Below are 13,293 nucleotides of genomic sequence, written 5' to 3'. Positions count from 1 at the left end.
TGAAGCTGCTACTAAAATAATACTAATTAAATTGTATTTTACAAATATTTATTTTACACATTATGCAATTCCTCCTGCTTGTTCGTTTTACTCTACTCAATTACGGTATAATGCTATTCTTGACATCAAGTACAACGAGTTCTTTGAACTGGAGTAAGGTGACATGAAATCAAGGTATAATCAAAGTCTTTTCACCCATAACCTTAATTCCATGAAACTGTAATTTTTCAAAAAAAAAGAGAAGCATTAAAGAGAAATGTGCTTCTGTTCCAAGACACTTTAAAAAATGGTGCATTTTTAAACAAATCGTACATGACATCATACGACATCACAAATTACTTGTTTTTAAGTGGTGAGTATTAAGTTCCCATGGAGTTCAGTGTCACCTGAAAATGAGTTCCTAAAGATATGGGAATGTTCCTCTCCTCAGACATACTTCTATATTTAAGTTTTTCGGAACAAAAAAAAAGGATGGAAGGGGAAAGAATCCTCTTTCAACTGTGGTTCACCATATGCATGCATTAAATACACACATGGCAGCTTGCACTACAGAAGTTGCTGTATATTACAATCACTCACGAATGAGTATGAATAATTTCATCATTTTCAGTGTAGCTGAGCAGAGCACTTCGAGACAAAACACAGGTATAAGCAGAAAAGTACAGAAAAAAGGGTGGAAGAGAAGAAAGAAAAAAACCTATTAAAATATACTTCCTCTGCCTGTAAATATAAAATTGTTGCTTGCAAGCCTATCGTCTTCGTTGAAGCTGCTGCTTTCCTAGTATATTCTTCTCTTTTTTGTCCTGTTCGCTGACATGATCTTATTTTTTCCCTCTTCAGTCACTCTCTCCTTCCATCTTCCTTTCCATATTGCTCTTCCGAATTCACCTTTCATTCCGACTCCCTTCTCACTTTATCTGCTCCTGGAGGAATTACTCCCGGTTTTTCTTCTACCATTTCAGTTCTGTAACCTCACTTCCTAACTCTGAGATTTAGCATCTTCTTCTCTTGCTGTCCTGTCATCAATGCAATAATATTTGAAGAGTTCAACAGAGTTTTGGGGAAGCTCCAGTGATCAATCTCAAGGCTGCGTGGTGAAGTTTTCAGCTAGTGCAAGACATCTGCCTTAGGGGTGGGCTGGGAGAATCAGGGTGTAGCAAGTCAACACACGGGCAAAGTCTGTCAATAGACAGTAAACAGCATTCATTTTCCAACTGGAGAAACCTCTTCTATTCCAAATGATAAGAAGATAATCCGAACACTTAATTTTTTTAAATAATACACTCCCCAGATCCATGACACAGGCTTTTGAGCCTTTCTGCTGCTTTGGAGGCAGAAATCATAGAGTCATAGAATGATTTGGGTCGGAAGGGACATTTAGAGATCATCTAGCCCAACCTCCCTGCAGGGACCAGGGACTTCTTCAACTAGATCAGGTTGCTCAGAGCCCTGTCCAACCTGGCCTTGAATGTTTCCAGGGATGGGGCCTCCACTACCTCTCTGGGCAACCTGTGCCAGCGTTTCACCACCGCCATTGTAAAAAATTTCTTCCTTATATCCAGTCTAAAGCTACCCTCCCTTAGCTTTAAGCCGTTACTCCTCAGACGTGTAAGGGTTGGCAGCCAGAGACAACATCAGCAAATTATAACTGCCTGGCCAAAGGACCATTACAGTACTTGTTTTTGAAATAATTCAAGATAGACATTATAATGAGATACTGAGAAACTTCATTACACTAGAAAAGTAAATATTTCAATAAATCGAGAAGAACTTGTCTATTCTTCCACAGACCAAGATTCAACCATCTGGTACGGCAGTATTTCCTGCTGGTGTGGGTAGGAAAATACCCACATCAAGGGAGAGGTATGGTCATGTTACAGTTATCTGCATATTGATTTTGTTCTCTTTTAGTGGATAACTATCAACTGCAATGTTTCCCTTCCAAAAGCAACACTATGCAAGCTCAATTTAAGAGGCTGTTCTTAACATGGCAACCTGAAAGGTATCCTGAAAGTTGTGCGATGTACAGAATACACATTAATTCCTCCACAAAGACGACAGCTTTGAACTTTCCAACTCGACTTTTCATAGACTCATAGAATCATTACAGTTGGAAAAGACCTCCAAGATCATCAACTCCAACTGTCCAACATCACCATGCCTGCTAAACCATGTCCCAAATGGTCATGTTACAGGCTCAGTAAAAATCACCCTAGGCCATGCTGGTATGCAGTCAGTTTACAATGACAAAAGTCCACGTGAATGCTGAAGAGCATCTCTGCTTTCCACGCTTGTCCCAATCACTGACCACCACTGGCTGGTGGTGTTGATGCCAGCTACCAGGCATCATGGTATGAGCTGTGCAAGGACAACGATCCAGCCTGAAACTACACAAAGCAAAAATAGTGGCTAAATTCAGTCAACCCTGGACCTGCCAGGAATGCCAGTGCCAACCAGAGCAACTGACTGGGGACATTAACACTCTCTTTTCAGAAAGGTTTTAAGCTTCAGCTTACACCATTGTTAGCAGTGAACAGTATTTTATAGTCATTGGGAAGATATTCCCCAAGCCAAGCAGATCTGACGTTGAATATGGTGTTTTTCTAAGACTTTTCTGAAAGTACTGTAATTGTAACACGATTTTGTCAGTTTGATCTGCTTGTGATTAGGAAAAGGCTGAAGTGATTTTGAGTCACGGACCAGAGGAAATGCAGTTTAACAACTCTCCCAATTCTTTTCTAATTTAGACACCAATTGAGACAGGAAAATTGCCTCCCCCAGGGCTCTGGATAGATCCATAGCTGATTCCTCTGAGGGCTGTCCAAAATCCTAACGAAGCGAATCAATGATGAATTCACGTATGGGACAAGACAACGACCAATTCACAATCTCAGTCCACACAAACTGGGCAAAACCTTTGAGGACTGACCGAGTGACCTCTCTGTCTTCTCTGTCTTCTCCCTGAGTGGTTGAACCTCTCCTATTATGTTTCTATGACTAGAAATTGTGGAAGGACATTTTAATTCAGTGTGGTAGAAGAGTCACATTTCTCTCTCTACCAGTTCTCCGAGAAGCCCCTGCCCGCCTGGACCGCCAAGGTGTTCCCTGCCTTTGCCTGCCCTCCTGCCTCCATTCTGTACGTTCTACAAGACATGGTGATTTCCACAACACAGAGCTGTCATTTGGAATTTTTTCCAGGTATACCTTTCAAGTCAAACTCAACAAAGCACAGCACGGTTATCCTCCTATGAAGACTTCACCAGCCACTGCCTTTGACAGCTTCTTACATCAAATCTTTCACGATATGACAGCCATTGATGTGAATGAAGAAGTGGAAGAGACTCAGGCAGTCAAATAGTCCATTCCTGTCCCTAAGCGGTAACACCCATATTATCCAAAATCTGTCCCTATGGATCTGAAAGGACAACCTGTAACCTGGCCAGGGAATCTTCTCACCGCTTCCTTCTTAAGCTTTCCCTCCTCGCTACCTAAGTGAACTCAACCCTGCTGCAATTTATTACTGTAAGAAGAAATGCCTTGCTCTGTTATCTCTTCTCCTATCACGGCCAGTGAGAACAGACTATTTATTCTCTTCCTCTTTTCAGCAGTCTTGTACATACATGAAGACAGTTATTCCATTCCTTTTTTTTAAGCTAAGCAAATACAATCTATCCTTCTAAATAAGCCATGTTTTCCAAACTCCAGACCACTCTCTGAGGTTTCTCTGACTCTTCCATATTCTTCCTGGCATGTAACAATCAAAAAGGACACAAAAACGGACTGAGAACTTCTTAAAGTACAACAAAAAGGCAACTCTATGTGTCTCACAAGCTCTATACATCCCGCTACAGCCTTTCCCTGGCTACAGGAATGTGACATTGTTGACTTACACTCAGCTGGCACGATGCAACATACCTTTTTTTCAGTGAACTCTTCCTTAACTATTTGATTCCCCACAACTGTAAGCATATTGCCCCAACCTTCTTGTTACTAAACAGTTTCTCAGACCCTATCTCCAGCTTGTGTTTATCCAAGTTCCAAGTCTGTTCTTCAACGTAACTTCAGTTCCCAGCCAGCAGTTTTACCTACACATGTAATGTGCATTTCCTCTGTTGTCTTTGTCATTATTTAAATATAGACATTCTAAACAATGGGAGACCTGAGCCGGTCCTCGTCAACACATCCTCTATCTGATGGTCAGCCTCTGAAAACAATTCTGTCCACATACTGCCCAGAGAGTTCTGTGCATACCCAGAGGTTTCACCCAGACCGTCTATATCTGGTCTCTTTAGCAAAGTACCACACAAATCACTGGGAAGAAGTTCTAGTCATAATACTGATTACACTCAGAAGGAGAAAAACAAAAACAAAAACAAACAACAAACTGCTCTGCGCTAATTATTTTTGATAAATCTACTTTGCTTTACCATTCTTGTTGGTGTTTACAGCTTTTTTTTTTTCCTGAGAATTACACTGATGGATTTATGACTACCTGATCTTCTATTTTAATTCCCCTATTACCACATCAAAGACAAAGGAATTAAATGCAGCCGACGACTGCTCAACAGGACACCAATCAACCCTGGCATGGAAGGACTAATTTTAGAAGGGAACCTAGTTTGGAGCCCATTCAACTGCCAGGTTACTGTGTCAGGTCAGGGAGGAATTCACAAAGTATCTTTGGGCTCTGGTGAGTCCCTATTTAACTGCCAGGTTGTCTCTAAAACACCAAAACACCGAGTTATTACCAAAGACATAAACAGGAGACAATTAGCTTCCCCCAGAATCATACAGCATTATAGCTTTGACCAGTATTTTCATGGTTTGGGTTGGCTTAACCAGCACTCACACGGACAGGTGTCTAACCTCAACCTTACAAGTCAAATTCTCCAAGGCTGTTATGCCGTGACTCCGGGAAGTAGACGAAAATCAGGCAAGGAGAAGACTGCCAATACAAGGGTCTTAATGGGTGGTAGATGAAGAGAGGAATGCTTCTTCAAATCCTTTAAATTAATAGCTTTCCCTTATCCACAGACTGTTCTTGGCCAGTATCCGCAAGTAATTCTTAAGTAATGGAATTACGAAGGAAAAAAAAAAGCTGCAGCTTCCAGAGTTTTGCAATCACCAGGGGATCCTAAGGCTTGAAGAACCATAGATGGCTCCATGCCACAAAATTCTAAGTCAGAGGGTTGTAGTCAAAGGTTACTTTAACAAGCGATGTTCCAATAAGAGATACAATACAGAAAACTTGAGAGGTCTGGTATTTAAAGGGGAAACACTGACAAGGTATGTGATTTATTACTTATATCTTGCAAACTGAGAGGGGATAAAAAGTTTTACAAAAATAAATGCCTGATCCAACCCTACTACTGTATGTCTTAAAATAAGGAAAACAACCGAGAACTTGTGAAAATATACATGAGACTACTCTAAAACTAAAAGAACGTAGTTGCATCTGCATGCATGTCAAATATTTGATATCATTTAAGACCGTAAAATTTCATTTTCCTGTTCACCCTATTTTCACCAGAAGAAAAAATGTTATCTGCCCTGCCATAAGCCATTTAAGAACATATATTGAAAGCGGTATTTCAGCTGTTTTCATACTATGCAATGTTAGATCTCCAGGGTCTTCATTATGAGATGAGAGGAGGCTCCTTAAGTATTCGGTATAATCTCCAGACTATTTAAAGCTTTTAACTCAGCACTTCACTTTTTAGCCCAATTATGTTCACAGCACTGGGTTTTTCATTCCATGGAAGCACTCAATTCAGAAAGCTGGATTCAAGACTATACAAGTTTTCAGATGAATACGAAAAATCAAGTAAGCTCTTAGAAATGCTGTTTGAAATTATCTTTACAAACATAAATAGGTGTACTAGTAACATACCTGAAAAAGAACATGAACAGAGCAGCTGTGATGCAGAACAAAAGGACCTACAAGAAGAAGAAAGAACGTTATTACATAGAACATCACTCCACCAGTGCATCTTCTGGATCTCAAGGATTTTACAACTGTTGCTATAAAAGTTACACGACATTTATACACTTGATAGGTCAGAAGGAAAGCTTATCTGAATCCACCAAAAAGGATTCTCTTATTTCTAGTGGACTTTGAGCCGTTTCTGTAGAAGTTAAACAGACATGAAATCCAAACCAGGGTAATGTGACAACAGACACAGCAAATGATGCCACTTAAAACAGTCTGGAATAAACTAATAAAATCATAATAAAACAATAGAACGACACAACAAAGCGGTAGAATGGAAATTTAAACGTTGTATTTTTTTCTACTTTGCTTTTATGATTTATTCAAATATCATATTGCTAGTTCCAATTTAAAAGCCAGGCCCTTGACGATGTCTGTACAGACAGCCGCTTCTGCTTAACGGCTTTCCAGCAAGTTTGAGAGTAGGTAATTCTATTCCCAAATGAGCATATCCTTTCTAGTAGTTTACCTTAGCGTTAAACTCACTAGGAATAAACCCATCTTGCTCTAGATTATCAACATGACCATACAAGAGTCGGTGAGCAAACGCAGCAGCCCTCCAGCATGGAGCGGGGAATGTCCTCCTCCTTCCCCAGTGCTCCTTCCTCCTCCTTCCCACCTGCAGAGTGACCCATGAATGCTGAAGAAAACGAACCCAAGGAGGGAAAAAAAAGGAAAAAAAAATCAAAACTTTGGAGCGTTTTCTGCCACTTTGGTGAGATAAGGAGATCACTGGAAGGGTGTAAAAGCTCTGGAGCAGGCACAGGCAAACGGGAAGGCGGGAAGATCTCCACACCAGGAGCAGAGAAGAGGAGAAAGGATGAAGGCATCCCCTGGAGACACCAACCAGCTGCTGTACCTTGACTGTAGAACTGCTTGTACATGCAGCTGCTTCAGGAACAACTACACCGTGCTTTAAACTCATAACCTGTCTTAATCCACTCCATCTTTGCACATACAGCTCCAGAGTGAGAAAATGCTGTTTCATTCCAGATACTCTGGCCCATATTCATCATTCAGGAGGCAAAAACCTTATCGAAAAACTGCAAGTGTTTTAGAAAACACTAGCACTTATTTTCAAGGGTTGAAGAAGTTTTGCTCCCAATAGGATACAGCTAAGTGAAAAGCAATGGAAATGCTGGCAGCAGTGCATATTTGAAGGTTATGAACACACAGAACAGTGGCTGCTGCGTGTTGATACAGATCAGAAAGCGTGATAAAAATTTGAATAGGAAAAGTTTACAATGACTTTCAGAGAATAAAAGTCTTACAATGAGACTATTTCCCTTTACTAAGTCCTCTGGCATGTGACTTCAAATTAGGTCACACAAGACATTTATAATGTTTACTGTGTAAACAACCCATTTTCTTTACTTTCCCTTCACCACTACCGTCGTATTTTATTATTCTGCATCAAAAATGTGAACATCTGATATCATTTTATACAAAATCATTAGGGTAAAGTGAGGACAAAGACATATTCCAGTTCAAACTAGCAGCAAAAGCAGGCTTACATTTAAACATAAGTTCTACTTAAAAAGATCTGCCCTAACCCTCCCAAGCTCAAACCACATTTAATCATTCAGTCATCAGTTCTTTGGATATCACTTCTGGGAGACAGAAGCAACAAGAAGCCTTGACAGCCAGAGCAGTGATATTGAGAAATCAAATGGCAAAGAACCACTTTTCAGGGGGAAAAGTATGCCTTTGCATATTAAAAACACTCCCTTCACCAAACAGTCTTTTATTCATTTTTTACCATTTTTAAAATGAGTTTGATAACAACCTAACAAGTATTTATACACGTCATTAAGAATCCCTCTGAGCTCTCTCTTCTCCAGGCTAAACCACCCCAGTTCTCTCAGCCTCTCCTTGTGAGTGATGCTCCAAGCCCTTAGTCATCTTCACTCCAACACGCCTACATCTGTCTCATACTGGCGAGCCCAGCACTGGACCCAGCACTCCAGATGTGTCTCACCAGGGCTGAGCAGAGGGAAAGGACTACCTTCCTCGACCCGCCGGCAATGCTTCTCTGAATACAGTCCAAGTGGCTGGCGGAAAGGCCTGTTGCTGGCTCATGTTCAGCTTGGTGTCCACCAGGATCACCAGGTTCTTTTCTGCAGAGCTGCTTTCCAGATGCTCCCAGCATATACTGATGCCTGAGGTTATTCCTCCCCAGGGGCAGAACTTGGCACTTCAATTTGCTGAGCCTCATGAGGTTCCTGTTGGCCCATTTCTCCAGCCTGCTGAGGTTCCTCTGGACAGCAGCACAACTACCTGGTGTGGCAACAACTCCTCCCAGTTTTGCATCATCTGCACATCTGCTGAGGGTGCAGCCTCCTGTGCGCTAATCCAGGTGCTTAACGAATCATACAATCAATCATTGAATCATTAAGATTGGAAAAGACCTCTAAGATCATCAAGTCCTACTGTCCACCCAACACCACCATGCCTACTAAACCATGTCCCAAAGTGCCACATCTACACGTTTTTTGAACACCTCCAGGGATGGGGACTCCACCACTTCCCTGGGCAGCCTGTTCCAATGCCTGACCACTCTTTCGGTAAAGAAATTTTTCCTAATGTCCAACCTAAACCTCCCCCAACACAACCTGAGGCTGTATGATGAACATGCTGCTGACCCCAGTATGGACCCCTGGGGTACACCACCAGTAACTGGTCTCCCACTGGACTTTGTGATGCTGTTCACAACCCTTCGAGCCTGTCAGTTCAGTTCAGCCAGTTTTTGGTCCACCTCATCATCCACCTATCACCAGTTTGTCTATAATCTGTATTCTACTTGGCAAAATCTGGGTAACTTAAAATACTTGAAGACCTTGCTTAACCAATCTCTATAATCACCAGATGTCTCCCAGAACTTAAAAATATTATTTGAAAAAAATACATTGTGGAAGACCTTGGCCAGATGGAAAAGAGGAAACTGGTACCGATTTTTGTAAATGAGAAGTTCAGGGAATATTAGACAGTCAACCAGGCCACTTCTAAAATCCACAACTATATTAGAATACATTCTTTGAAACAGATAGTTTGTAAACATCTAGACAACAAGATGATAAGAAACAACCAACACAATAAACAAGTAAGTGAAAACTATTGTAATTTTCTTCTTGGAGAGATGTTTTAAGGCAAAGAGCAGGTGTAATTTATCTGAACTTTAACACACCTTTGTGGCAGCTGCATATGTTAAGTGGGCACGAAGCTGCTCAAGAACTATACAGGAGAAAACTCTAATAGCAGCTCATTATCAAACTAAAACGCGTTTTAACTGAGGTCACCAAAGAGGTTCTGCTTCCCTTTTCAGTAATGACTTGAATGATGCAACAGAGATTACGTCACAAATTCACACAGTCCTTTAGAGGCCAGGCTTTCACGGAAAGTGATTGAATTGCCCAAAGTCAACAAGATGAAATTCAATAAAAACAGCTATGAAGTACTTGGCAGGAGAAATCACATACACAAAAACCACGACAAGAAACAACTGTGTAGGCAGTACAAGAGTCTAACAAATTCCACAGATCACAAATAAATAGGCACCAGCAATGTAACGCCGCGGAAAGCGCCGTAAAATACTAGAGGCTCTTCCAGGAGCAGAGGAGGTAAAACACAGCAGTGCATTTTACACTAATGACCTGGTGCTGGCAACACCCCAAAAACACAGCATTGGGCACCACTGCTGATGAAAAGTGCAGACAGAACAGAATCACAGAATCACAGAATCACAGAATGTTCGGGGTTGGAAGGGACCTCTGTGGGTCATCTAGTCCAACCCTCCTGCCGAAGCAGGGTCACCTACAGCAGGCTGCACAGGACCTTGTCCAGGCAGGTCTTGAATATCTCCAGGGAAGGAGACTCCACAACCTCTCTGGGCAGCCTGTTCCAGGGCTCCGTCACCCTCAGAGGAGTCCTATAAACTAGACAGTCCAGAAGAGCATGACGGAAATAAATGGGGGGTAGTGTCTGGCTGTCAGGAAACCGCTTAAACTAAAAGAGAGGTAGCTAGTGACAAACCTGCCAACTATTTTCATATAACTATATACTGACAAATCTGTCTCATCGAGTACAGGAGGAGGAAGATGGAGCTAAATCTACAGCGAAGACAACGCAGGTTAGGTATTAGGAAGAGGTCTCTCTACAGGTCTCTCTCTAGAAATAGCTGCCTGTAAGATTGTGGAATCTCCTTTATCAGAGGCGTGTAAAATCAGCAAACACCCCCTCCCAGCAATGCTCTGAGCACGTGTGACGCTGTCTCTCCCAACACTTCCACAGCTGAAGGACAGCAAGACGTGCAGCTCAACCAGCCTGTTTCCCACGCAACACACAGCCCAGCGTGGAAAGCCCAGTGATTCTCTGCTGATCACAGCACCAAGAAACAGCAGGCAAATGGTCACCAGGCTCCAAAATTCAGCTGCTTTCAAAATAAGCCTTTTTTCCAACTTCTCCCCATTTTACAGATTTTTTTTTTGTAGCATCCTGATATGCAATATCTACTTTAGACTTAAAAACAACTATACTTAAAAAGAGAAAAAAATACTAAGGCCTACAGAAATATAACTCTAAATAATAAGTGAAACGGAACCTCACAATCTCGTGGGCAGGGAGTCTCACTTGGATTTTTCTTGCCGAGTCCATCACTTCTTAATTTATGATACAAGGTCAACAAATCGTGCTTGGCAACACACGGACCTTGAAACTTTCCAGCTGCAGAAAGAGATACAACGAGCAACAACCTAGATGTTTCTAATGAGAATGATACGCCCTAAATACCTGAACATTGTTAGAGAGATGCACACAGGTTACAAGGAAAAAGCCCCATGGCTCCAGGACGGGTTAGCATATTCGGTGTCTAAGGTGGGAATTGTAGTTTCATTGATTATATTACACTTTACTGCACTATACTAAACTTTAATTAAAAAAAGAGGAAAGTTGCTGACAAAACTTAAGAGGTACTTTTTTTCTGGATCTCTATTGGCTGAGAAAGCAAATGTTTTTTTTTCCTCAGGAAAGCTTAGCCCTCCTATAAACAGCATCACAAAGCAACATTCAGCAGTTCCCAGTTCTGAGCACAAAACCAACAGCTCTGGCGGAAACCAGTTACCAGCAGGCCCAGTAACACCAGCAGCCCCGGTAACACCACCAGCAGCAGCTCACAGACGACTTGCCCTTGCAGCTAGACAGAAATCTTGGACCAGCGAAAGGAAAAATAACACTGACAAAACTTTTAAGACTACTCTTGAGTCTTGTGTATTCTCACTTTCCATGCACATTAGCTAATTCTAAGGTCATGTGTTTTTTCTTTCAGTATTTTCATTATAGCCAGATTTCCTGGGGTAAAAAAGTCTCTCTGATGGGAGGCTGATGATTCTCCTCTACAGTCAGAAGAAGAGTTGGGCTGAAGCAACATAGACCTTGTAATTAAAAAGCAGAAAGCACTGAAAACACATGCACGTCTATGTAAATAAGACAGGAGGAGGGAACAGGGACAGATCAGGGATACCAGCTGGCGGAAGCATTCGGAGTGCTGGAGATACAGGTCAACACTGAATAGTGCCAATTCCAGCTCACAGCAGGCCTGAGGCTCTTTCAGCCGCTGGCACATCAACACTTGACTTCACACGTACTCATGAAGCTCAAAAAGCATCACCTTCCCGATCAACCGCTTCCCAATTCACACAAAAGCTGTATCTACACTCCATGATACAAAAGAAAAAAAAGTTACAAGTTACTCCTCCTAGTTCTTGAAGGCTATTTGCTACAGAAAGAAGAACTGTCAGCTAAGGTCTGTTCAAGGAATGTTTTATTGATAAAAATCACAGAAAATTAAAAACCCTGGTGACATCTGGTCAGTTAAAAGTCCCTCAAACAATTATTACTTGAGCCACTGTCCTCCACAAGTTACAAAGTGAATCACAGAATCACAGAACGGTAGCGGTTGGAAGGGACCTCTGTGGGTCATCTAGTCCAACCCCCCTGCCGAAGCAGGGTCACCTACAGCAGGCTGCACAGGACCTTGTTCAGGCAGGTCTTGAATATCTCCAGAGAAGGAGACTCCACAACCTCTCTGGTTGTGGATTCTGGAAGGTGGACTTACTATTATTTGTCCATACATATTATTTGGTCTGCTGAGAAAAGGTTCGCTTTGTCCGTAAATCCAGAGAGCTACACAAACCGCACTATAATTATATTGTAGCATAAATCATAGGAATTTTTCAGCTGATGGTTGTGGTTCCTAAATTTTCTTTCAAGACATGTTATTGCTCCAATAAAAATGCTTTCTACAGCTCTTATCACGAAGATTCTCTCTTAAGCAAGCTCCCTTCTAATAAAATAAAAAAACTAAAATAATGGAACTAGCCATGTAGATTAATGTAATGGCCTTGTACTCCAAGACCAAGGAAATACATGTGCATGGAATTCCTCTTTCCTACCTGCACATCACATAACGTAAACAATAGTGTCCAAATCAATGAACTGTCCTTATAAAATTGATATGCTACTCTCTTCCAATATTAAAAGTATCCAGTTAAAAAGTATAAAACGTTCTTTACTTTTATAGCAGTTAAAGGGGATGGAAGTCACAGAATCCTTCTGATTGATTAGACAAAGATATCAGAAACCATATAAAAAGAAGTTATGTGAAAGTAGGTGTCACGTTTCTTACATTCAGACACTTGAAATCTGATCTGATGATCACTCTTACTAATATCAGTAATTACTTTTTATTATTACTTAATACCCCAGCCAAAAAATTACCATAGCAATTACCTGACGGAATGAGTCGCCATCGCTGACAAGGCAGCTCTTACCTACGACAGTGACGTCTTCACCTACACGGGACTGACAGGCAGGACTTCAGCCCTAAGCCCATGAGCTGCTACCAGTGCCAGCTACACCGCCGGAGCTCGCTGCTGTGAGCAGCACTTCCACACTGACGTGGAACAGCCACTTGCTACTAGATTGTACCAGCAATGGGTTTGGCGAATGGTTTTCCCAAGCACTGAAATAGTTTCCACCTGCTCTCCAGCCCAGTTCTCTATTTACTGCCCCAAGTGAGTAAAAGTCACTCAGGGAGGTTTTCTTGCGTCCCCCATCACTTTTTCCTCACCTCTTTGCTGGTCTTTTTGGGATAACACCGTGGATTCTCCCGAGAGCAACGCTAGCATAACTTTATTCTCACCAGTCAGAGCTAAAAAGGAAAACCGGAGAGGCAGCTACCCAGAGCAATCGATGCCCAGGATACGTGGCTTGCAATAAAACTGAAGCTGCCAGCGTCTGAACGCTTTTGG

General features: G+C 41.8%; 1 protein-coding gene across 2 annotated transcripts in view; it reads right to left on the bottom strand.

The window, feature by feature from the left end:
• The window catches only part of TMEM135 (transmembrane protein 135), a 182,711-nt gene that overhangs the window by 59,652 nt on the left and 109,766 nt on the right, over window positions 1–13,293 (bottom strand). For both annotated transcript variants that reach the window (XM_075417192.1, XM_075417182.1), the window contains one exon: window positions 5,891–5,937. In XM_075417192.1, coding sequence (XP_075273307.1) covers window positions 5,891–5,937 — 47 coding nt within the window. The remainder of the gene's footprint in view (window positions 1–5,890; window positions 5,938–13,293) is intronic.

The sequence above is a fragment of the Opisthocomus hoazin genome, chromosome 1 (genome assembly GCF_030867145.1).
Source record: "Opisthocomus hoazin isolate bOpiHoa1 chromosome 1, bOpiHoa1.hap1, whole genome shotgun sequence".
Lineage (NCBI taxonomy): Eukaryota > Metazoa > Chordata > Aves > Opisthocomiformes > Opisthocomidae > Opisthocomus > Opisthocomus hoazin.
This window is presented reverse-complemented; position numbering and strand designations above follow the sequence as displayed.